The sequence below is a fragment of the Hippocampus zosterae genome, chromosome 17, assembly GCF_025434085.1.
Source record: "Hippocampus zosterae strain Florida chromosome 17, ASM2543408v3, whole genome shotgun sequence".
Taxonomy (NCBI): domain Eukaryota; kingdom Metazoa; phylum Chordata; class Actinopteri; order Syngnathiformes; family Syngnathidae; genus Hippocampus; species Hippocampus zosterae.
Window position 1 is genome coordinate 5,091,711 of NC_067467.1, and position 21,886 is coordinate 5,113,596.

Consider the following 21,886-nt stretch of genomic DNA (forward strand, 5'->3'; position numbering starts at 1 on the left):
TACGTCAATTGAAACAAAAAAAAGAAAAACGCTTCATTTCTTCGACGGTTTCATTTGACCCCCATTTCCGGTCTGTGAAGGGCGTGCCTTCTGTCCCCGCCCAGCGTGAGCGTCCCCGCTGCCGTGCGTGCGCGCACAGTGCCTTGAAGAAGAGAAGCCGAGCGTGTGCGTGGGTGTGTCAGGCTAGCTTGTCATTGTATGCCGAGGAGCGCGTGGTAATCATCCGGACCGAATGGTGGTAAGTTGGCACGCTGTACACCGACAACAACAAAGAAAAACTCATGCTCATGGCGTCCATTTTTCATGCCGTTTTTGTATTTTGACGGTGAGGAGGAAAACTTTGTCACATGAAAACGATATTTATAGTTAGGATTGCTCTGATCCGCGTGGTTTGACTGGCATGTTAATTGTTTGTGTGCCATGAATGCCTCCACCCTGTCGCTTTTTAAAAGTGTAATATTGCACAGTTTAAACACGTTCGCCTCCTTTAAAGACACAAACTCTCAAATTAATGTGCTTTCTCTCATCTTGAGAGAAACGCGAGTTGAGTTTATCCACTACGTCACCCACACAACAGCTGTTGGCATCGATATGTTGACTAAAAAGGAAAATGCCCGCTTAACCTTCGCTTTTGGTTAGAAACGTGAGTGTTTGTAGACGTGATCATTCACGGTTTTCGCTTTTGTTTCGTTCGAAAGCGTAACTTTCAGGAAGGGATTTCGTCTCGTGACATGACACGTTCGCACATCTGGTAAACCGAGCAGAAATTTTGTTGAAGAATCAAAATGGTTGCCACGCGTTCGCTAGATGGCGCTCTTCAGTTTGACGCCAGGTGCCCGCCATCATCATTAAAAAAAAAAGGAACTGCCTTTTGTCTGCTCAGTCATGACCAAGTGATTCTTCTTTGCTTGATAACGCCAAGTAATTCGCTGGGCAACTTGTTTGTTTTCGGGACCATGTTGATTCCGCCCGACGCCTGGTCTCGTGATGTAAAATGTATTTCAACCATTAGAAATAGTTGCGCAATTCATAAGAAATGGGCGTGGTTACGTAAAAATGTTTGTAGTTTTGAGTCGCTTTGCCAGAGTTCTTAATATAATGTAACGCGTTAAAGCAATTGCGCCCCCTTCCCCACTTGAGAAAAAAAAACTTTTGTTCCCCGACCGTTTTTCCCAGACCATGAGTACCCCTCCCTCATATGTCTTGATGATTCTCCAATAGAGGGTACAAACAGCGTATTAAATCCATTTTAGTTCCTTAATTTGAACCTTTAATGCTCAGGTATTTTCTTTTTAACTCAAATTGAACATAAAATTAGAATGTTGCCTTGAAAATAAATACTATTTAAAAAAAATCAGAATATAGAAAACAGTTTTTGTAATTAACTCTAACAATGTTGAGCAAGAATAATGTTCAGACCCGCGATAGCAGTTTTACTTTCTCATCCGTCATCTGAGCTATAATGAGACACTTTAGTTGAGATGTGTTATTTTTGGAGCATAAAAGTGTGCAATTAAAATGTTTTAATTTTCTGCATGAGATAAATTTAAAAAAAATGCCCCAGTTCCAATGAGGACTAAAAAGTCAAATTACAGTAAGAATTATTAGCATCAAAGTAAGTAAAAAGATTATTTAAATATTGTACTTGTTTCTACAATGCTTTAACTGTTTTATGTACTAGATCTCGTAAGATTGCAGATCGCTGCAATTCTTGGTCGAAATGATAAAACTACAAAAAATAATAATAAATGTTTTCCTCTGCATGCTTTAAGATACTTGTTGATGTGAAGTGGTGACCCTCTCGAGCCCAAAATGGACCCTGAAAACAACCGTGAGGTTTCCGACATGCCAGCGAGTCCGCAACAGGAGGAAGTGGCGGTGACGCAGCCAGCAGCTGCTGAAGGAGATGGGGAGGGAAAGCAGCAGCCCGCGGGGAACACCGCTGGTGACGCGGTCGGAAGCAACACCGCCTCTGTCCAAGATGACGCGCCTCTTGAAAGCCCTGAAGCTAAGCTACCGGTGCCTGTTGCTGTGCCAGAAGAGCCGCATCCCATGTCTAATCCGGTTCCAGGAGCTGAAATAATGGTGCCGCCAACCCAGGAAGAGGCCGCGCAGCAGCAACCGGAAGAATTGCAGCCTTGCAGTCCAGAGAAGGTTCAGGAGAAAGTTCTTGATGAAGTAGAGGCTGTAGTTGAGGCACAAGAAGTCGTCAAGGAGGCTCGGGCACAAAATGATGGCGAGAAAATCGAAGCGTCCACGGAGAAGCCAGCTGAAACATCCATGCATGAGAAGGCGTTGAAAAAGGCTGACGCTGAAATTGCGCCCCCTGCAGAACCAAAGAAGGAAAGCGAGCCGGATACAAGTGCCAAGTCAGCAGTTCCACCAGGAGCCGAGGCAAGTGACCCCGTGCCTGAAAAGGAGCCGACGCTTCCCTCTGCCGGCTCCTTGTCGTTCCCCATCCTCAAACATGAGAAGACCAAAGATGCTCTGTACCGCTCTCGTACCCTGGTGGTCATCAAAGGCCTTCCGGGAAGCGGGAAGACCTTCTTATCTCGTGCGTTGGCCGACGCCTACAAGGACCATTGCTCTGTCTTCTGTGCCGACGACTACGCGGATAGCGCCGACCCCGCCACTGATGCGCACAAAGCCCTGGACGAGGCGGTGGTGGCCTGCTGCGTCGACTCCCCTACGTTGCTGGTGGTGGTGGACGACACGAACCACACCCATGAGCGGCTTGCCCGCCTGGGCGAGTTGGCCCGGGAGCAACGGATGGTCGCGGTCTTCCTCACGCCGCGCACGGAATGGAGCGCAGACGTGCCGCGCCTCGCCAAGATGAGCGGACGTAAGCCGGCTGCCATCACTGCCATGAAGCGGCAACTGGATGAGGTGTGCCTGCCGCTCTACTTCGGCTGGTTCCTGCTGACACCTGCGCAGGATCAGCTCAGATCCACAGGCAGCGACTTCCTGACGGCCCTGGACGGCTTCAAGAAGAACGCTGTTGGCTGTGAGTCAAGCCATTTGCTTAGTCTTTAATTTTTGCTTGCATAGATGGCAGAAAGTTTTTTTTTGGGGGGGGGGGGTTGCAAATGAAAAAAATAGCTAAATAAAATTAAATACAAAATATCTAGTGGCCACTCCCCAAATATCTAATGGGACAAACCAGATTTCAAATGATGCAATAAAGTGCAAAATGGAAGTAAATGAACACAATTTTAATCAAGTGCTTTAAGTAGATTTTTTTTTGGGGTGGGGGGGGGGGTCGGTTTGCCATTTGAAGAAGTTGAAATGCTTCAAATTATCTTGTTTTGACCCGTTGGTACAAAGTATACACACTTTGGAATAGATTGGAGTTATCTGTACTAAAGTGGTCACCACTGCCCCTGACTCATCTTTCTTGGTCTTTGCAGCGTCGGTGAAAGAAGGGCAGGAAATTCCTCTGGAGCAGTACTTCAAAGGCAAAACAAGCCTCCACTGCACCACCAAATTCTGCGACTATGGGAAGGCAGAGGGCGCCAAAGAATATGCAGAGAAACCAGTAAGGCAACCTTGTTCGCTCGCACGGGTTGATGAAATTGTGAGAATTATGGCAGCAAAAAAAAAATCAGTTTGGTACATACTTGGTTTTAAGGTTGTTGTTGGTCTCACATTAGTAAATTAAAGAAAAACATGTTTGCCTTTTTTTCAATAAATGTGATAAAAACTAACAGACTGCTACCATGACATAATTTGAGTAAGCCAGTTTGAGCTGTGAAAGTTTTGGGCAAAATATTGAAATAGTGTAACCAGTCATTTGGTTTTGTGACTTATGAAAATATTTTTGTCTGCTTATCGGGTCGGTATGAACACAGACTTTGATTTGGAGGAAATGTGGATCCTGACGCAGTCGAGGGAAAAACCTGATACTTGCTGTTGAACCCATACTTTGTATCGCATCTTGGCACTGATGGGTGCTGTATCTTTTTTTTTTTTTTCAGGAAGTGTCAGAATTGTACGGCTCTGTCTTCGATCTGGCCGTGAGCGCCCTTTTTGTCACGCCTCGCACCTTCGGAGCCCGCGTCAGCCTCACCGACGAACAGCTCGTGCTGTGGCCCGATGATACCGAAAAGGAGGCGGAGTCTACCGTCCCCGGCGCCGCCTCTTTGCCATTGGGCAGCCGCGCCCACATCACCCTGGGCTGCGCGGAAGGCGTGGAGCCAGTCCAGACGGGTCTGGACCTCCTGGAGATCCTGGTGTTACCGGAGGTGGAACCTGTCACCGACTTGGAGCTGGGCTCGCTGCGCTTTTACGGCGAAGGGAGGTGGATGCTGCAGCTCAAAGAGCCCATGTGCGCCGCCGCGTGCTTCTCCAGCTTCTACAAGCCCAGGGGCCCATCCCATGAGAAGGGCAAAAGGGATCCCAAGAAGAAGAAAAACTGTGCCATCTTGTGAATACATGGAGGGGGGGGGGGGGGGCTTGCGTAGGATGGGATGGTTGATTAATTCCAAAATAGGAGTTTAAGGGCTTTCGAATGTAGCTAGCCGGAATCTTTGTGTGCCTTTTTCCCCCTCCCCCACCCCTTTCACATGACCCAAAAAGCTTTCTGCAAGTTCACATGGCTCAGTATGGCATCAAGCTGCTCACACATCGGTGACAAACCTTTGGGGCCTTTCTTTAGTCTAGCATCCTAGGTCACCTGGGTGAGAGTGGAAATCATGTACTCGGTGTGCATCCCAATCCCAGACTTGCATCATGGTACACTATTTGGAGTTGCTTTAAAGCTACTTCGTTGTCTTAGTCAAATGGACTAGCTCGTCATTGAAAAAGTGATTGTAATACTAGCAGGTCAGCCAAAGCTGTGCATTTAAATGTTAGTGACGTGTGCATTTGAGACGTATCCTTATGCGTTTGCACTATGCATTGTTTTGAAAGGGAGACATAAGAATTTAGCATTCCTTCCCCTCTAGCTGCTTGCACTTAAAAAAAACACCGCTGTGAATCAAAATCTTTTGTCGCTCTTTTTAGCCAGTTTGAACAACAAATTTACATTTCAATGTAACCTTTTGGGGTTTGGAAGTCCAACTTTGTGCAGCTCTAATGAAACCCTATTTTTGCACTTGTTTTGTACACTTAATAAAGATCGTGTGTTGCTCCAGCAATGATGCTTCCTGTCCGTTTTGTACCGACATGACTTTTTTTTTTTTAACGTGCGAATTTGTTTGTTCATGCAAATGTCACGCAATACTTAAGTGACGTTAGAAATAAACTCCTTCAATACTATGTATGTGTATATAAAGTACATTTTAGGGAAAAAAAGGTGTTTCACACAAATGTGAGTGAAATCAGCGCCATGACACAACAGCGTTGTGAGTAGAGGCTAATTTTATCTTCTGCCTGAAGAGTATTTAATTGTTCTGCCTGTCAGTACACTTCGCTGACATAGACGGGTAATACGTTTTTAGGTGCTTCAGTGAAACTGGATGATGTTATGACGCACCGTGCCGCGTTGTCGTGGTTGGAGTCACCGATTCAGTACAACTTTCCACCCAGGGCAAGGGCAGGTTTTGAATGAGTCACCTGAACAGCGTCATTTAAACAAATATGGGTCAAGTGTATATTGGCCCTTTTCAACCAACCTTTCCCTTGGGTACAGCGTGTAGATAAGACTGTCGACCAATCATTGTCAATTGTACTTTATTGTGGAGAGTGGCGTGCTTGAGCCTTTGGAAGAAAATCATGAAGCGTTCAATAATCCGTGATTATTTCATTATTCTTAAACACCAAGAGCACTCAAAAGCAATTATATAAATAAAATAACTTTCTATGGATGTGATCTGTATTTTAATTTACCAAGCGTGTTGTTTTTGTTTTAAATATAGCAAATAGACATTTTCTGTTTAAAAATCCGTTCCACAAATGACGGGATTTTTTTTTACCCCACAGTAAGTGAATGCGTCAATAAAGCATGGTTAGGAGCGAGCCAATCAGAGGCCGAGGACTATCTGATGCTCCCTCAGCAGAGATGGGAGGCGGAAGACAAAAGTGAACGCAAGCTCTTCTCACTCTGCGGTATCACTTGCTTGGTTCCGAGTCAAGGCAAAAGCCGAGACGCGGAGAAACTGACACACACCCCGTGTTGAAACCTCACTAGAACCCCCTCGTAGGACTATATTTTAACGCAAGGTTTGTATCTTTTTATTTCTTTACGCGAGGTCTTTTTTTTCCAGAAATGAAACTATCGTCGAAGCAAATCGAACGACTGTACTCTGACGTCAAAGGCTGTTACTGTGACTTATAAAAAATTGAGTCATACCATCAACTTTTCTTGACTTGTCTTTTGAAATTGGACGTTTATCTAACCACTTTTAGAACGAATGAGCGAATGAGTGGAATCAGATAGTATTCTTGTTAACTCCATATGTGATTATTTACTGTTTCAGTCTACTCGTGTTTCTCTTAAATCTGTCTTAAATGGTCCACCTGGTCATCCATCGTGCCGTTTTGAAACAATATTCATTATCACCCATTGATCATCACCAGCAGCTTTCTAATTAAAGTCAGTAATGTCTTGAACCAGGAATGGCTGTTGTTCCAGCACAGACTGTTTCCATCCATCCCGGCAAAGTGTTATTGGCGCAGCCAGCAGCGAATCCAGTCTAGTGATAATCAATAGTCTCACAGTACTTCTATTAATAATCCCAGTTAAGAAATAGTGGGGCTTTCAGTGAAATAAAATAGACCGGATGCGCCAACACACGGATGAAAGGCGCTTGTTGGCTTTGATTCAGAAGGAAATGATCAGTGGTTGTAAAATCAGGTAGGTCATAAATAACATGCCATTAGAGAATATTTAACTTGCTTTTTTTTTAAACCAATAATAAAATATACCTAATCGTAGAAATTGTCACATGTTCTTTATTTATTTTGATCTATATTTGCCATGGGGAAAATTGAAAGCAAACAACATGGAGGTTAACCAGTGTACGCACCCGAAATGCTTTCAAATACTTGCTACTCTGCTCGTGTCTTGTTTCTATTAGAGGACAATAACCTGAGTGGTAAATAATTGCCTCTTAGGTTATTAGCGCAGAGAAGCTGTGGCTGGTTACATTTAGTCTGCTTCGCTCACCAAACCTTCCTTGCCTTCATCCATCTCGTCAGGCCCCGTCCCATCGAGCCGCCATGTCCGCCAAAGCCATCTCAGAGCAGACGGGCAAGGAGTTCCTCTACAAGCACATCTGCACACCAGCAACGGTCCAGAACCGGTTCCGCTATGCTAACGTCACCCCCGAGACCGACCTGGACCGACTGGCGCTGGAGCACCCCTGGCTGCTCACAGAGGTTTGGATGATTGGTTGACTTCATAAGTCCAGCTCTCACTGTTACACATACGTGGTGGCAAGGAAATGATCCTTTTTTTTTTTAAATTGTGGGGGTTGGGGGGGGGGTGTAGCATCATAGCATTCCTAGGAGTTGCAGTGGCTTTAACGGAACGTCAATTGAATTAGTCTTCGGGTATGACGGTGATGCAGAGGGCAGCTATCGAAGAGGAGAGTGAGCGATGTGCTGCCCGAGCACTGATTAGGAAATTGCATTAACTTTCACCGTCTGTCGTGTCTTCCCACCTTCCTCCTCCTCTTCATCACTGGCGAGGGCCCAGATCGTAATGGCTCCACTGTCATAAGTCATTCGCCGGTTAGCGGGAGGAAGAGCGCTCCTTCTCGTTTTTTTCAGTGGGGGACGGCAGAATCCAGTTAGGGTTTTTTTTTTATTGTGAAGTATCCTGTCGCTCTTTGAGAAATGGCTCTGTTTGAAATGAAGGGGTATCTTGAATAGGGCTGAAAGATTTTGAAAAATGAATTCTTTTTTTCCCCCCACAATATTGTGTCTTAATGTGTGATTATTTTTTTCGGTCATATTTCCATGTGTATTTCTAACCAACATCCATCCATCCATTTTCTGATGCGCTTCCCCCCATGAGGGTTTCGGGTGTGCTGGAGCCTTTTCTGGTTGTCTTGAGGCAGCAACCAATGGCAGGGCACACATAGACGAACAACCATTCGGGCTCTCTATCACACCAAGAGACAATTTGAAGTGCCCAATCAGTGTGCCGTGCATGTTTTTGTAATGTGGGAGGAAACAAACCGGTGTCGGAGAAAACCCACGGAGGTATGGGGATAACATGCAAACTCCACACAGGAGGGCCGGAGCCGGGATCGAACCCACGACCTCTGCACTGTGAGGCCAACATGCTAACCAGTCGTCCACCAACTATGTTGTTTAAAAAAAAATGTGAATATTACCTTGGAAAAAAAATTTGGCTATTAAATTTCAAGCATATTTTGGAATGGGAGGGATAACAATGAGATTATTTCTCGAAATCATTCAGCCCCAATATAAATTTAAGTGGCAGCAACCATGTTGCAGTAAATGAACCAGCTGCCTAAGTATCATTTGTCTAAATTGAATGTTGATTTATCCAAACTAGAGAGTCGTGTTTTGTTTTGGGTTTTTTTCCCCCTCTGCTTTCTTAATGTATGCCTTTTGAAACGTTGGCCTTCCAGGAAATGACACATTTCCAGATTGTGTAATCCCCACTTTTCTATTTGCAAAAAGACACCAGCCCATCTGGATATTTTGCAGGGCGTTGTTCTTATTTGCACACTTAGTGTTGATCTTGTCTTATTACTCAGCCACATGTGGTATTCGCTATTGTCAAGGGCAACACCCACCCTATGTGCCCATGTAAAAAAAATATATATATATATATCATCATTCATCCTCCGAACTGCTGCCGACGAGAAGTGAGGCATTTATTGTAAATGCACAGAGCCCTACTTTTTGATATTATGTACTCTTGTTTCCATGCAAAAAAAAGTTACTTATATGCAGTGAGTATGTGTTGTATCAGTGGTACTAAATTATGCGATAATTGAATTCATCACTTGGAGGGTTTCATTTATTCACATTCCCTTTTGAGATTAACAGTACCTGCATATATTTGTAATTATTTTTTCCTGCAAATAATGCAGATTGCCAAAAATATACATTTCCCTTTAACATTAACTTTGTATTGAAAATATTAATTCTCTGGAGAATTTTATGATCATATTTTTTTGAAAGGTAGAAAAGGATGCATTTATTCGATTGTAAGGCTTTCATTTTGAGCAACCTTTTCATGTATCGATGTCTCGACTTCAATTCTAAACGTGATTCGCCTTCCTGTGCAGAGGCTGGTGGTGAAGCCCGACCAGCTGATCAAGAGGCGGGGCAAGCTGGGCCTGGTCGGCGTTAACCTGGACCTGAACGGCGTCAAAGAGTGGCTGAAGAGCCGCCTGATGAAAGAGACGACGGTACGTCATCCACTTAAGCCAATAACTCCCGTCGCCATCATTCCGCCGCCCTCTCCTTCACCTTCCCCTTCCTCCTATTTTCACATTTTGGACCCATTTGCTACGTTCGGTGTGAACAAGCGGCATTCCACTTCCATCTAGTAGTCCGCCAGTGCAGTCGAGAGAGCCGACAACACACAGCATCCATCACTCTGATGCGGTTTCGCCCGATAAAATAACAAGATGCTTCTTCAAGCTCCCATGCCCCCATAAACCAGTCAAGAAGAGTTTGTGTGTGTGTGCGTGTGTGTGTTTCATCACGTATGACATGACAAGTGTGTGGCCGTTAAGCAAGATAAATAAAGCCGCCACGTTGCAGCTGATTGACTCCCATAAATAAATTGAGCATTGCATAAGATTCGGGTAACCGCGCAGGAGCCATTAATATTTGTGGACAGCGATGCTAACCAGTCACAACAAAGGTAACTCGAATTTCGCTGTACCAACTGCAGACGAACACCATGCCAGACCGATTTTAATGCTCGGGTGGATCACAGGAGTTGTGTACACATTGAATGTGAATTCATAGAATTGGCACCGCATGAGGAACTGGCGGTGGTCAACAAATGCATACCGGTAAATGTTTTGAATGCGCTATCAACATGGCAACTGATGGCAACGTACTAAATGATATTGTTACACTCCAATCCTGTAGGGGGCAGTAATAATAATAATAAGTCAACTTGATCTATCTGTGCCACACTGCTATATAACCCTGCTAGCTTGGAAAGCTACTAACACAGGAATAATCAATAAAGTAGCACTCTAAGACAACAATCTTCTCTTTTTGGTGAAACCAAAGATTTTTTTTTCAATTCAGGAATACATTTTATAAACCAGATGCTTGGTGGAAAAAGTTTAGACATGATTTATTTTGGTCCCGTTTGTTTGTTTCACAAAAACCTGGCAATTGTGTCGAGTTTTTTTTTTTTTAACTCTTTTTATATATGAGTGTCTGTTGTGTCTGTTCAATTTAACCTGTCACACAATTGGCCCTTGGCGGAGGTAATCCTGATGAAGTTTTATTGACACTGTCAGTTAATTCATACCCTTCATGATTGCATGCGTAGTTGGCAGTTGTGTCGAATTGCACCAAGACGGCTAAATCAGGCGAGCTAACTTCCCACCTGGACCTTCCTTTATTCTGAACTCCTCAAAATGGCACCCTCCTCACACTATTCTATTCTTCCCCCCCCTCGCACCCTCACCAATCCCTTGACTGTGAAAGAGCTGCCAGCGCCTGTTGGCCTTTGAACACAAACGCGGCGACAGCCCCGCCAAATGAGCTGCCTTCGCTTTGCTTCCCCCCCCGGAGCAAGAAGCAATGACGTTCTCCCAGGAATCTGTCGTGCTACTCTTTTATAATATCTTGTTCTCCTCGCCATTTTGTTCCACGGCAACCAGAAATATGCATCGTGGACAGGAATGAGGAACGAATAACTAAATGAAATATTGGTCCAATCCAGATGATGACAACCTTACAACATTTTCAGTTTCCTCAACTTCCTCCAACAATTTACTCTGTAATCCGCGAATCACTAAAATTGAACGACATAAAGAAATTTGCAATTTGTTACCACAAAAAAAATTCACCAAACAACCCGAACAAAACATGTTAGCACGGCTCGTACTAGACTTGTTGCGATGCATGCCGCATTTTCTTTGACGTGCTCCTAACAATTGATTTGCGCGCTTCCTCCTCAGGTGGGAAAAGCCAAAGGGGTTCTCAAGAATTTCCTCATCGAACCTTTTGTCCCTCACAAGCAGGTAAAATCACTCGTCGTACCAAAATATTTGTTTTCAAGATCAGTAACGTACCAACACGCCCAAGAATACGTTGACGCAGCGCCGTTTGATTGTATCCAGGAGGAGGAGTTCTACGTGTGCATCTACGCCACCCGCGAGGGCGACCACGTACTGTTCCACCACGAGGGCGGCGTGGACGTGGGCGACGTGGACGCCAAGGCCAAGAAGCTGCTGGTTGGCGTGGACGAGAAGATCAGCGAGGGCGCGGTGAGCAAGCAGCTGCTCGCCAACGTCCCCAACGACAAGAGGCTGTGAGTGATGGCGTCGCTTCTTAAATATCACCACTGGACTGAAGCTCTCACGGTCGTCGGACTTTGTCACTGTGTGCGGCTTTGGGAAGAAAATGGCGGCAATAAGTGGCGTTGTGATGGGCTTGCCTTTTTAAAAAGATGTGTTTTTTTTTTTTTTTTTTTTCTTTTTAACTGAAACTCTTCGACAACAAATGGAAGCCGAGAAGATTGAAAACAACATCCAGGCTCCCCTAGCATTTACTCAGATGTCTCATAGTACGCTTCAGTTTTTCGCAATATAGTACTCCAGTATTGAAGGCCTCCGCGTTCTCATAAAAGAAGTACTGTGACGTTGCGGGTGGGGGGTGGGGCTGCAAATGCTTTCCATTAGCCAAATGACAAACTCTCTCCTTGGCTTTTTATTCCCCATCTGACTCCACCCCCCCAGCTTTCCTTCAAGGCCGCTCTGGATTCACAGCACGTCCATTTATTTTGATGGCGGTGATACAGCCAGTCACCCCACCAACACCGCCCCCCTCCTTTCTAGTCCGTCTGTCCAGCGGCACTCCTCGTTACGGCTGCGTTTCACTGTCTTGGCTGACATTGACGGAACACGCACGCACACACACACGCACGCACTCAAGACCCCCACCACCACCTTTTTTTCACTGGCATAGGCTTTTTCCATTCCAAGCACACTAGGGAAGCTGAGTCACTGTGGCTTGCACCACGTGGGTCAGACAAGGTTCTGACAGCAGACTGACAGAGTTACTCCCCCTTGACGGAAGAAGAATATTTTACACACACACATTCAAATCTCCTTTCTGACAGCCGAGGCAAGTTATATTGATTCACGTGAATTGTTCTATTCTTCTGATGACAGGGTCCTGGCCCAGTTCATTGTCGGACTTTTCAACCTGTATGAAGAACTGTTCTTCACGTACCTGGAGATCAACCCACTAGGTAGGTTTTTAAAAAAAGTTACATTTAGATTGTGAAATGAACAAAACTGAACATGACATCATTTTGAAGATCATCATTTTAGACCTCCAAAAAGCTAATGCTGACCAGCGTAATGATGATATTTGGGGCGGGGAGAAAAAAAAAAACATTCCGAAAGAAGACAACATTGGGACATTAAATTCACATGTGAATTCCGCTACATTTCCAACCCAAAGTACGTAACTGAGTAAATATTTGATGCGCTCGCTGTTTGATGCTGGTAATTGGCTACAACGAACAAGCTCTTTGCGGCTTTGAAGTCCTACACAAGCGACACGCTGGGAGCGTCTTTGCTCACACGGTTGGTCCATCAGTAGGTGAGCAGGTGTCAACCTTTTCTCTTCTCCCGCCCCTCCTCCTCTACGCAGTGGTCACAAAAGATGGCGTCTACGTGCTGGACATGGCGGCAAAGATCGATGCGACGGCAGATTATATCTGCAAGGCCAAGTGGGGAGATGTGGAATTCCCACCGCCTTTTGGCAGGGAGGCCTACCCTGAGGTAATGTCAACGGATAACAATCCCCTTTATTTATTTATTTTTAATTGTAGTATTATTATTATGTATATATATATTTGTAGTTGCTGGACATGTAAATGAAATAGTAAAATATAGATATATCTTAGCATGTCTAAAGAACACATCTATTATTCGTATTTATTTTTTTATGTTTTTAAATGATCGATTTATGGATTTAATATACTGTGTAGAAAATCTCTGATTATTAGGCTAACTTTTATTTCGTTAAAATTGACGGATGATATGTTGTATAAATTTACGATGATGTCAAAATGTAATTATTGTAGAATTAATTCACTGTAGCCCTTTCTAAAATTGTTAATGCATTTTTAAAAAATCTCTAGTTTATATTTGAACAAAAATAGATAATACACTGAATGAATACATGCATAATTCATTATTCACTTTATGCTCTACACAGGTAGATATACCGCACAAAGAATTCAATATTTATGTATGTGCATTAAATTCTTGATACTCCTCGCATCCGCAGCTGTTGTTTCAATAATCTGCCGCGGCCTGTTGGGCTCGTCTCAGACAGACTTACCCAGCGGCGGCAGCAGACGGACGCTCTAATTGGCTCGAGGGCGGGGGGCATCTTTCAGATTGCAAGTGTTTTCCTGACATGCAGCAGAAGTGTGTGCGTCTGTGTCTTTGAGCATCTGTCTGTCAAAATCAAGGCCGTTACATTAGGCACACTGCACAATCCAATCATCATCATCATCTCCCCCCCCCCCCCCCCCCCCCCCCCCGATTCACAGGAGGCCTACATCGCCGACCTGGATGCCAAGAGCGGCGCCAGCCTCAAACTGACCCTGCTCAACCCGCAGGGGCGGATCTGGACCATGGTGGCGGGGGGCGGAGCCTCTGTCGTGTACAGGTAGTTCAATGAATAGCTTCACATCGGACATCAAGAGATTGGTGGTTTTTGCAATGCTATAAGAGCGCATTTATCTAAAAATATAGAAACATTGATCCTGAAATGTGCCAGTTGGGGTTCGTTGTAGTCGTCTACGGACGTGCATATGCCAAGTTATAGAATCTTAAAAAGGGTTGGCAAAATTATTTAAATACTTTCTGTTAGTGAAAAGTAATTATTCGTGCTCACTATTTAACGTCATCATTTATAATTAGCCATGAAACATTTTTGGGGAGAATAAAAGTATTGGATCAAATCTCACAATAGTCTGAAGAACAGGGTGGACCATATTTTGCTCACCACTGTATCATTCCTAAAATTTGTTGTTGTTGTTATCTTTAAATTGTTTTAGTGGAAGCGAGATCAAGTTTCTGAAAGCGGAGGTAATTAAAATAAGGAAGGCAGTAATAAACCATCTCCCCTCTTCCATCTGTTCGGGGATGTAAGATGTCCCACGCAGACTCCTCAACTGTCACTAATGAATCCCTCCGTGCCTCTTTTCATTTTTGTTTGCTCCAACCTATTTTGCAATGACGAGTTCTTGTTCCCTTACCACGATGTGCGGCCGATCTCACAGCGACACCATCTGCGACCTGGGCGGCGTGGACGAGCTGGCCAACTACGGCGAGTACTCGGGGGCGCCGAGCGAGCAGCAGACGTACGACTACGCCAAGACCATCCTCTCGCTTATGACTCGGCAGAAGCACCCCGATGGTAACTTTCGACATGGCGCCTGTTCTTTCTTTCTTTCGGAAATTAACCGCTTGGAGCCTTTCGATGATTTCTCAGGCAAAGTCTTGATCATCGGAGGGAGCATCGCCAACTTCACAAACGTGGCGGCGACGTTCAAGGTAATAACGAGGGTGACTGGCGCTCTCTTCTGCTGCTAACATTATCGCCTTCCCGCCCCGTCAGGGAATTGTTCGAGCGATCCGAGACTACCAGGTGCCTCTCAAGGAGCACGAAGTGGCCATTTTCGTCAGACGCGGCGGTCCGAATTACCAGGAGGGTCTCCGGGTGATGGGAGAAGTCGGCAAGTTGATATCGTGCAAAAATAAATGACAGAAAGTCAGGATCGTGCCAAATCAGACACCAGTGGCCCCCAATCTGAATTTTTAGCCCTCTGTGGTGCATGAAAACTGGACTGGAATTCATCAAGAGTATGAAATCAAAATACTAAAGTAAAAGATGATCAGTTAGTGAAAAGTAATTATTCGTGCTCACTATTTAACGTCATCATTTATAATTAGCCATGAAACATTTTTGGGGAGAATAAAAGTAATGAATCGACTTGACCTCTTCACAGGTCAAGTCCCATTTTCACATGGGACCTCTTGTTTGATAGCAGCTTAAAGATGATAGAATTGTTCTTTTCTTTTCTAAAATGACCTCTTCACAGGTCAAGTCCCATTTTCACATGGGACCTCTTGTTTGATAGCAGCTTAAAGATGATAGAATTGTTCTTTTCTTTTCTAAAATGATCCCCAATCTCGCAGGCAAGACCACTGGGATCCCCATCCACGTCTTTGGCACAGAAACCCACATGACGGCCATCGTGGGCATGGCACTGGGTCACCGCCCTATCCCCAACCAGCCTCCCGTCGCTGCCCACACCGCCAATTTCCTGCTCAACTCCAGCGGCAGCACGTCGGTATGACGCTTGGTGACATTTAAAAAAAAAAACGGGCCATTGTGGCATGTCATGCACACGCTTTGTAACGGCACAGTGCTTTGTCCTCCTTTTGAGTCCCCCTGTGGCTCTTTTGTCTGAGAGCTTTTCGTGATGTCATGTGACTCGAAATGTTGCGGCCACTCTCACAAAGGCTCCTAGTTTGCCCGGAAGCTTCCAGTATTGGGACTGGGACGCTCCACCACGTGGAAATGTGAAAATGAAAACTTTTTCTACTATCACCTCAAAAAAATACTTCTAAGGCTCTCTAACTACCAACATTATGACCAATAATAAAATGCAGGAGCGCAGTAAACCCTTTTTTTTAATATATACATCTGTGGCAGTGATGCAAACAACGGTGACATTAATAACAAGTTTCTCACTTTCAGACCCCGGCATCCACCCGCACAGCCTCCTTCTCCGAGAACAGAGGGAAAGCTGAGAGCTTGCCGGTAGCGAAAGCCAAAAGCGCAGCTCCTGTTGGTGAGAAAATGCACGCAAACTGCATCACGTCTTTACTCACGAATAAGCACAAGCGCATGTTAGCGGTCACAAAAGCGCTTTGATCGGATGAGTTTTAGCTCCCTCTTCAGAAACTTGAACCACTCTGCAGCCCTCGCTCACACTGGAATGTGATAATCCAGCTGGCGTTCTTATTTTTATTATGATTGGATTTTATGCCGGTTCACTTCTGTCGAAGAGTCAATCAATGTGGACTCAGATGGCAAACAGTAGGACGTTTTCTTCCATCGCAGTGATGATGATGTAAGATGTCTGCCTTGCAGTCAAGGCAACCACGCTGTTCAGCAAGCAGACCAAGTCCATCGTTTGGGGCATGCAGACGCGGGCCGTGCAGGGCATGCTGGACTTTGACTATGTCTGCTCCAGAGATGATCCCTCCGTGGCGGCCATGGTCTACCCCTTCACGTAAGGATGCTTCCATCGATAGATACAGATACCAAATGCCGGCTTCAAATTGAGAAAAATCCGTTGGTAAGGTGGCGCCAAAGCAATATTTCTGATGTAATGAAGCTCCCTTCACTTCAAGAAAATTCTTTGGCCTTACGTTGGCGCCAAAGCGGTACAGTATTATATGTTATGGAAAAGGAGCAAGGAATGAACAAAGCAGACTCCTACGAAGCCAGTTTCTTTTCCAGCGGAGACCACAAGCAGAAGTTCTACTGGGGCCATAAAGAGATCCTCCTCCCGGTGTACAAGAACATGGGCGACGCTATGAAGAAGCACCCGGACGTCGACGTGGTCATCAGCTTCGCATCGTTGCGATCGGCCTTCGACAGCACGATGGAGACCATGCAGTACCCGCAGGTTTGTTCTCTTTTCATTCCTCACCCGACGAAAATGAATTCGTGTCACTCATACATGATTTTTTTTTTTTTTGCAATCCAATTGTTTAGATTCATACCATCGCCATCATAGCGGAAGGCATCCCCGAAGCCCACACCAGGAAGATCATTAAGGTAGCCGATGAGAAGGGCATCACCATCATCGGACCAGCAACCGTGAGTCGGAATTATTTTTTGATGTCATTTTATTCTTACTTTCTACAACCACAAATTTTGACTTTGAGACAATTGTCCGGCACATGGCAATTAACAGCGACATTTTTTATCCAAAAACATTACATGTACCGATTACCGTTAAATGTCTTTCCAGTGAGAAAAATTCTATAAATATGTAGCATCTTTCAAAAAAACTATTTCCGTATTTTAAAAAAACAAAAGGAAGAATATGAACATGCAAATGTATGCAGCACAAATGGTCAGTACGGTGCCAATTTATAACGCGGTTGGTTCTCCTTCCTCAGGTGGGCGGCATCAAGCCGGGCTGCTTCAAGATCGGCAACACGGGGGGCATGCTGGACAACATCCTGGCCTCCAAACTGTACCGGCCGGGCAGCGTGGCGTACGTGTCGCGCTCGGGCGGCATGTCCAACGAGCTCAACAACATCATTTCGCGCACCACCGATGGTGTGTTTGAAGGGGTGGCTATTGGCGGGGACAGGTGGGTAATCAAGTCAGGCTGATGTTGAGTATCCCATTGAAAATTGTATTTTGGTATTCGGATACAAGTTTTGCTCGATTAACCCTTTTGGGGACACTACAGTGGACAGCTTAGTGTGTTATCAGATCATAGGGTACACGAAAGTATTAAGGAGTAATTGCCCCGGCATGCACTAAATAAACATTTACGTGAGGATTTGTTTCATCCTTACATTAAAATCCCCAAATCCATGTAAAATGTGCCAAATGTGGACCGCGCTACAGGTACCCAGGCTCTGTGTTCACCGACCACGTACTGCGCTACCAGGACAGCCCAGGAGTGAAGATGATCGTCGTGCTGGGCGAGGTGAGGCGTCGACCGGATGGACTCTGTGTAAATGTTATCAATAGAGTGTCCTGATTGGCTGCCGTGCTGCAGATCGGCGGCACGGAAGAGTACAAAATCTGCCAGGCCATCAAGGAAGGCACGATCACCAAGCCGGTGGTGTGCTGGTGCATCGGAACTTGCGCGACGATGTTCGCCTCTGAGGTAAAAGCGACACAGGCAATGTGTCAGGCAGCTGCTGATCAGAAAAGATTTTAATTTCTTGTCGTTGTTGTTTTTCCTTTACGCCTCAGGTCCAGTTCGGCCACGCGGGAGCGTGCGCTAATCAGGCTTCGGAGACGGCGGTGGCCAAGAACAAAGCTCTGAAGGAGGCCGGTGCTCATGTGCCAAACAACTTTGACGAGTTGGGAGAGATCATTAAGTCAGTCGAAGTTACTTTTCAATAGTGTTTCGATTTGTATACAAATACTTAAAAGTCACCATTCCATCCACGCAGGTCCGTATATGACGATCTGGTGGGCAAAGGAGTCATCCAACCAGCACCGGAGCTGCCCCCTCCCACAGTTCCGATGGATTACTCCTGGGCACGAGTCAGTAAAATGTGCATGCTTTGTGTCCATTTTTTTTCCATGACTTGATCTTCTGTATTCAAAGGTTCTTCTCTCTTGTGTGCTTGCTCTCCAGGAGCTGGGGCTAATCCGCAAACCGGCGTCCTTCATGACCAGCATTTGCGACGAGAGGGGGCAGGAGCTCATCTACGCTGGCATGCCCATCACCGAGGTCTTCAAGTCGGAAATTGGCCTGGGGGGCACTCTGGGGCTTCTGTGGTTCCAACGGAGGTCCGTGTGCTCATCCTTCAAATTGAGATCAACAACCGAGACAACAATGAAATGATCCAGTATGTTTTTCTCCAGGCTGCCCAGATACGCCTGCCAATTCATCGAGATGTGCCTCATGGTGACAGCCGATCACGGTCCCGCAGTATCCGGTGCCCACAACACCATCGTGTGCGCCCGAGCTGGCAAAGATCTGATCTCCAGTCTCACCTCTGGCCTTCTCACCATTGTAAGACACGCTTTGAACCGTACGCTCCCTGATATGAAGTGATAAATAACACAAGAGCTATGTCAGAATTGATCATGCTCAGTTTAGATCGACTCACTAACAGTTCGGTGACATACAAGGAAAGACGACACACGGTTATCAGCAGCAAGGCACCTTTGCAGAAAAAACGTGGACCCTTGCGATGTTTTGCTGCATACTTTTGAACTGGGGCAGAATGGCCCTGTAAGGTGGACAAATATGAAAATAAACAAGTGGGGGGAGGAGGGGATCGGGACGGAGCCCTGTTGCGCGAACAGTGAAGATCCAGAAGTGACCCACATCCAAGGTGTGTAATTGCCTAAAGATGCCACTAGGTGGCTTTTCTGTTTTACAAGGAAGACCTGAAACTCCTTTTTCCATTTATTAAATCAAATGTTTTTGTTTTTTACCATTTTAAGGAGCAGAGCTGACAATTCAATTCATCATATTGCATGGTCACAAAAAATCTTCCAAAATGACCTATTGCCATCAACAAATAGCTAAAACATGTTTTTAATCATTTTGTGGTTTGTTTCTTTCACAGGGTGACCGCTTTGGAGGTGCCTTGGATGCCGCAGCCAAACAGTTCAGCAAGGCCTTCGACAGCGGCATGCTGCCCATGGAGTTTGTCAACAAGATGAAGAAGGACGGCAAGCTTATCATGGGCATCGGCCACAGGGTCAAGTCTGTGAGTAAAACGTCGTTAGTGCGATCATCGGGGCTTGCACTCCTTTGCTTTGTCATATTTTTGAGGGTCTGGCGGGCGTTGTGTGTGTGTTCTCCATCTCAGATTAACAATCCCGACATGCGAGTCCAGATCTTGAAGGACTTTGTGAAGCAGCACTTCCCCTCCACACAGCTGCTGGATTACGCGCTGGATGTGGAGAAGATCACCACCTCAAAAGTAAGACCCACTTTAGTTCTTCTCTGTCACAACACGCTGTGTGTTTAACACTATGTTTGTGTTAGAAACCCAACTTGATCCTGAATGTGGACGGCTTCATCGGTGTAGCCTTTGTGGACTTGCTCCGAACCTGTGGCGGCTTTACCAGGTAGTCAATTAACACCACCAAGGTGGCCCAACAATTTGGATCAGCAGCAGCACCAAATTGTTTAATCAGCAGTAAAATAAATACAAATACCGTCAAAGGCCCACAGTTTTTGCTTGAAAGGGAACTGTGCTGCTCCTTATTGTGTGTGCGCGCATCTTGGCCACAAGGGGGCCGTGCAACGCACACACTACTTAGGAGTTTTACAACTGACTGGTAAATTGAAGTAATGTTACTCATTTTTGAAAAAGAATAAAGAATTACATGCCTGTCTATTAGCATTAAGCTAAACAGACTTCATTACACCCCAAAAAATAAGAAGAAATAAAGGACACAAAGGAAGCCAAAATTCTGCGCTCTTGTTGAGCAATTGTTTGCAATTCAATTTTAATTATGCTCACAAATTAATGTTTTGTTTTGTTTTGTTTTGTTTTGCAGGGATGAAGCAGACGAATTTGTGGAAATTGGAGCCCTGAACGGCATCTTTGTCTTGGGTCGCAGCATGGGATTTATTGGTGCGAGAAGCCAAGAAGGACATAAGTGGTCGATTAAGTATTAATAATAACAAAACCTGTCTTTTTAGGACACTACCTGGATCAGAAGAGGCTAAAGCAGGGTCTGTATCGTCACCCTTGGGACGACATCTCCTACGTGCTCCCGGAACACATGTCCATGTAGGACCCGCTCTTACCCAAGGCTGAAAATTTGGCATATATCATCAATACGTTACAGTTCAAACGGTACTGCTTGAAATGGTTTGCCATTTAAATTGTCGGTATTAGACACTAGTGAAAACATGCAACACTGTGAAGATCCTCTCAGACATGTCCGGTCTTGACAAGTGACAGAAGTTAAAATCGTCCATCGTGTTCTCATGTTATGTGCAGCTCCACTCAGTGTGCAATTTTATGATCATCGTCATCATCTTGAGCTTGTTACACAGGGTGACCATGTAGTGCAATAATAATAATAATAATAATGTGACAACACATTGTAGATAAAAGCTTTATTTATGTTTACTGTAGTGGTACTAATCAGAAAATGTGTTTTAATCGTCTATAATGTCTTGGCTATTTGTTGCAAAAGGGACCATTCATTGCCGCAAGTCGTTCGCAGGTAAATGACGTAAAATAACTGCGGTACACCAAAATGATACAGTACGAGAATATATGAGTGCCCCGCTACACCGGTACGATATTAATTACACTGGTCAACAATTACTTTTTTTAAAATCAAGAGATGCAAGTTTTTTTAATGAATGAATTCCACTGATTCCAAATGTTGCCCTGTTTTTTGATTTTCACAACACATAATAATATGCACTATGTATACTTAAGAGTTAAGGGTTAGGTTCAGAAACAGGTGATTTTTTTTTTTTTTAATGAAATGTACAACGCACGGTAAAATCTGTATCGCGCAGGCTTTTATAGGCCTTTGGAGATACAGTAAATGATTGAGAAGAGAAGCCCAATGGTGAATCACTTGTCTTTACTCTTCACAACAAAGTTGTTTACAAGTTCAAGCGCCAAGCTACTCTCCGAAAACCCTTACAAGTCGATCACAGGAGCATGACAACTCCCTTTCCCATAAAGCTACAGGTTCCTGCATGTCTCTCCTTTTTTTGGGTCATCGCAGTTCAAACTTCAAAACGAAAAATTTGAACATGGACACACAATGCCATCTGTGATTAAAATTTGCTGTTAGCCAGTGTTATTATTGATCATTAATACAACAACTCGTTAGAAAACAAGTATAATCAATTTGGGATTTGATAACGGCAACGCTTGTGCTGAACGTGCCTCTACTGACTGTGCTGTGTTGATATTTAATTAAAAGTGCCAGTAAACAAGTTGTTTCCCTGGTTACGCGTGGTTTTTATTTTTGGAGTGAAGTA

At 44.8% G+C, this 21,886-nt stretch overlaps 2 protein-coding genes across 4 annotated transcripts; both read left to right on the forward strand.

The window, feature by feature from the left end:
* The first annotated feature begins 83 nt into the window (after positions 1 to 83).
* Positions 84 to 5,135, forward strand: cnp (2',3'-cyclic nucleotide 3' phosphodiesterase). The gene is made up of 4 exons (XM_052048379.1): positions 84 to 238; positions 1,773 to 3,004; positions 3,408 to 3,535; positions 3,975 to 5,135. The coding sequence occupies exons 2-4, from the start codon at positions 1,813 to 1,815 to the stop codon at positions 4,425 to 4,427; spliced, it is 1,773 nt and encodes a 590-aa protein (XP_051904339.1). The 5' UTR covers positions 84 to 238; positions 1,773 to 1,812; the 3' UTR covers positions 4,428 to 5,135.
* Positions 5,136 to 5,994: 859 nt separating this feature from the next.
* Positions 5,995 to 21,845, forward strand: aclya (ATP citrate lyase a). Of its 3 annotated transcripts, none has more exons than XM_052048364.1 (28): positions 5,995 to 6,159; positions 7,138 to 7,317; positions 9,207 to 9,329; positions 11,073 to 11,135; positions 11,235 to 11,425; positions 12,288 to 12,367; positions 12,775 to 12,905; positions 13,685 to 13,803; positions 14,420 to 14,556; positions 14,632 to 14,693; positions 14,758 to 14,875; positions 15,339 to 15,493; positions 15,904 to 15,997; positions 16,300 to 16,441; positions 16,672 to 16,840; positions 16,930 to 17,034; positions 17,340 to 17,536; positions 17,800 to 17,881; positions 17,954 to 18,064; positions 18,154 to 18,281; positions 18,357 to 18,450; positions 18,545 to 18,699; positions 18,775 to 18,925; positions 19,488 to 19,631; positions 19,734 to 19,847; positions 19,913 to 19,995; positions 20,431 to 20,507; positions 20,576 to 21,845. In XM_052048364.1, the coding sequence occupies exons 2-28, from the start codon at positions 7,159 to 7,161 to the stop codon at positions 20,668 to 20,670; spliced, it is 3,279 nt and encodes a 1,092-aa protein (XP_051904324.1). In that variant the 5' UTR covers positions 5,995 to 6,159; positions 7,138 to 7,158; the 3' UTR covers positions 20,671 to 21,845. The 3 variants fall into 3 exon arrangements, with proteins under 3 accessions (XP_051904324.1, XP_051904325.1, XP_051904326.1); XM_052048365.1 differs by having other exon boundaries at positions 5,999 to 6,159; positions 7,054 to 7,317; XM_052048366.1 differs by lacking the exon at positions 7,138 to 7,317 and having other exon boundaries at positions 6,001 to 6,159.
* The last annotated feature ends 41 nt before the right edge of the window (positions 21,846 to 21,886 follow it).

Coding starts and splice junctions, on each gene's coding strand:
- cnp (XM_052048379.1), top strand. CDS start 1,813: ATGGACCCTGAAAACAACCGTGAGGTTTCCGACATGCCAGCGAGTCCG. Junction 3,005..3,407: donor CAAGAAGAACGCTGTTGGCT/GTGAGTCAAGCC, acceptor TGGTCTTTGCAG/CGTCGGTGAAAGAAGGGCAG. Junction 3,536..3,974: donor AAGAATATGCAGAGAAACCA/GTAAGGCAACCT, acceptor TTTTTTTTTCAG/GAAGTGTCAGAATTGTACGG.
- aclya (XM_052048364.1), top strand. CDS start 7,159: ATGTCCGCCAAAGCCATCTCAGAGCAGACGGGCAAGGAGTTCCTCTAC. Junction 12,368..12,774: donor CCTGGAGATCAACCCACTAG/GTAGGTTTTTAA, acceptor TCCTCTACGCAG/TGGTCACAAAAGATGGCGTC. Junction 19,848..19,912: donor AGAAGATCACCACCTCAAAA/GTAAGACCCACT, acceptor TGTTTGTGTTAG/AAACCCAACTTGATCCTGAA.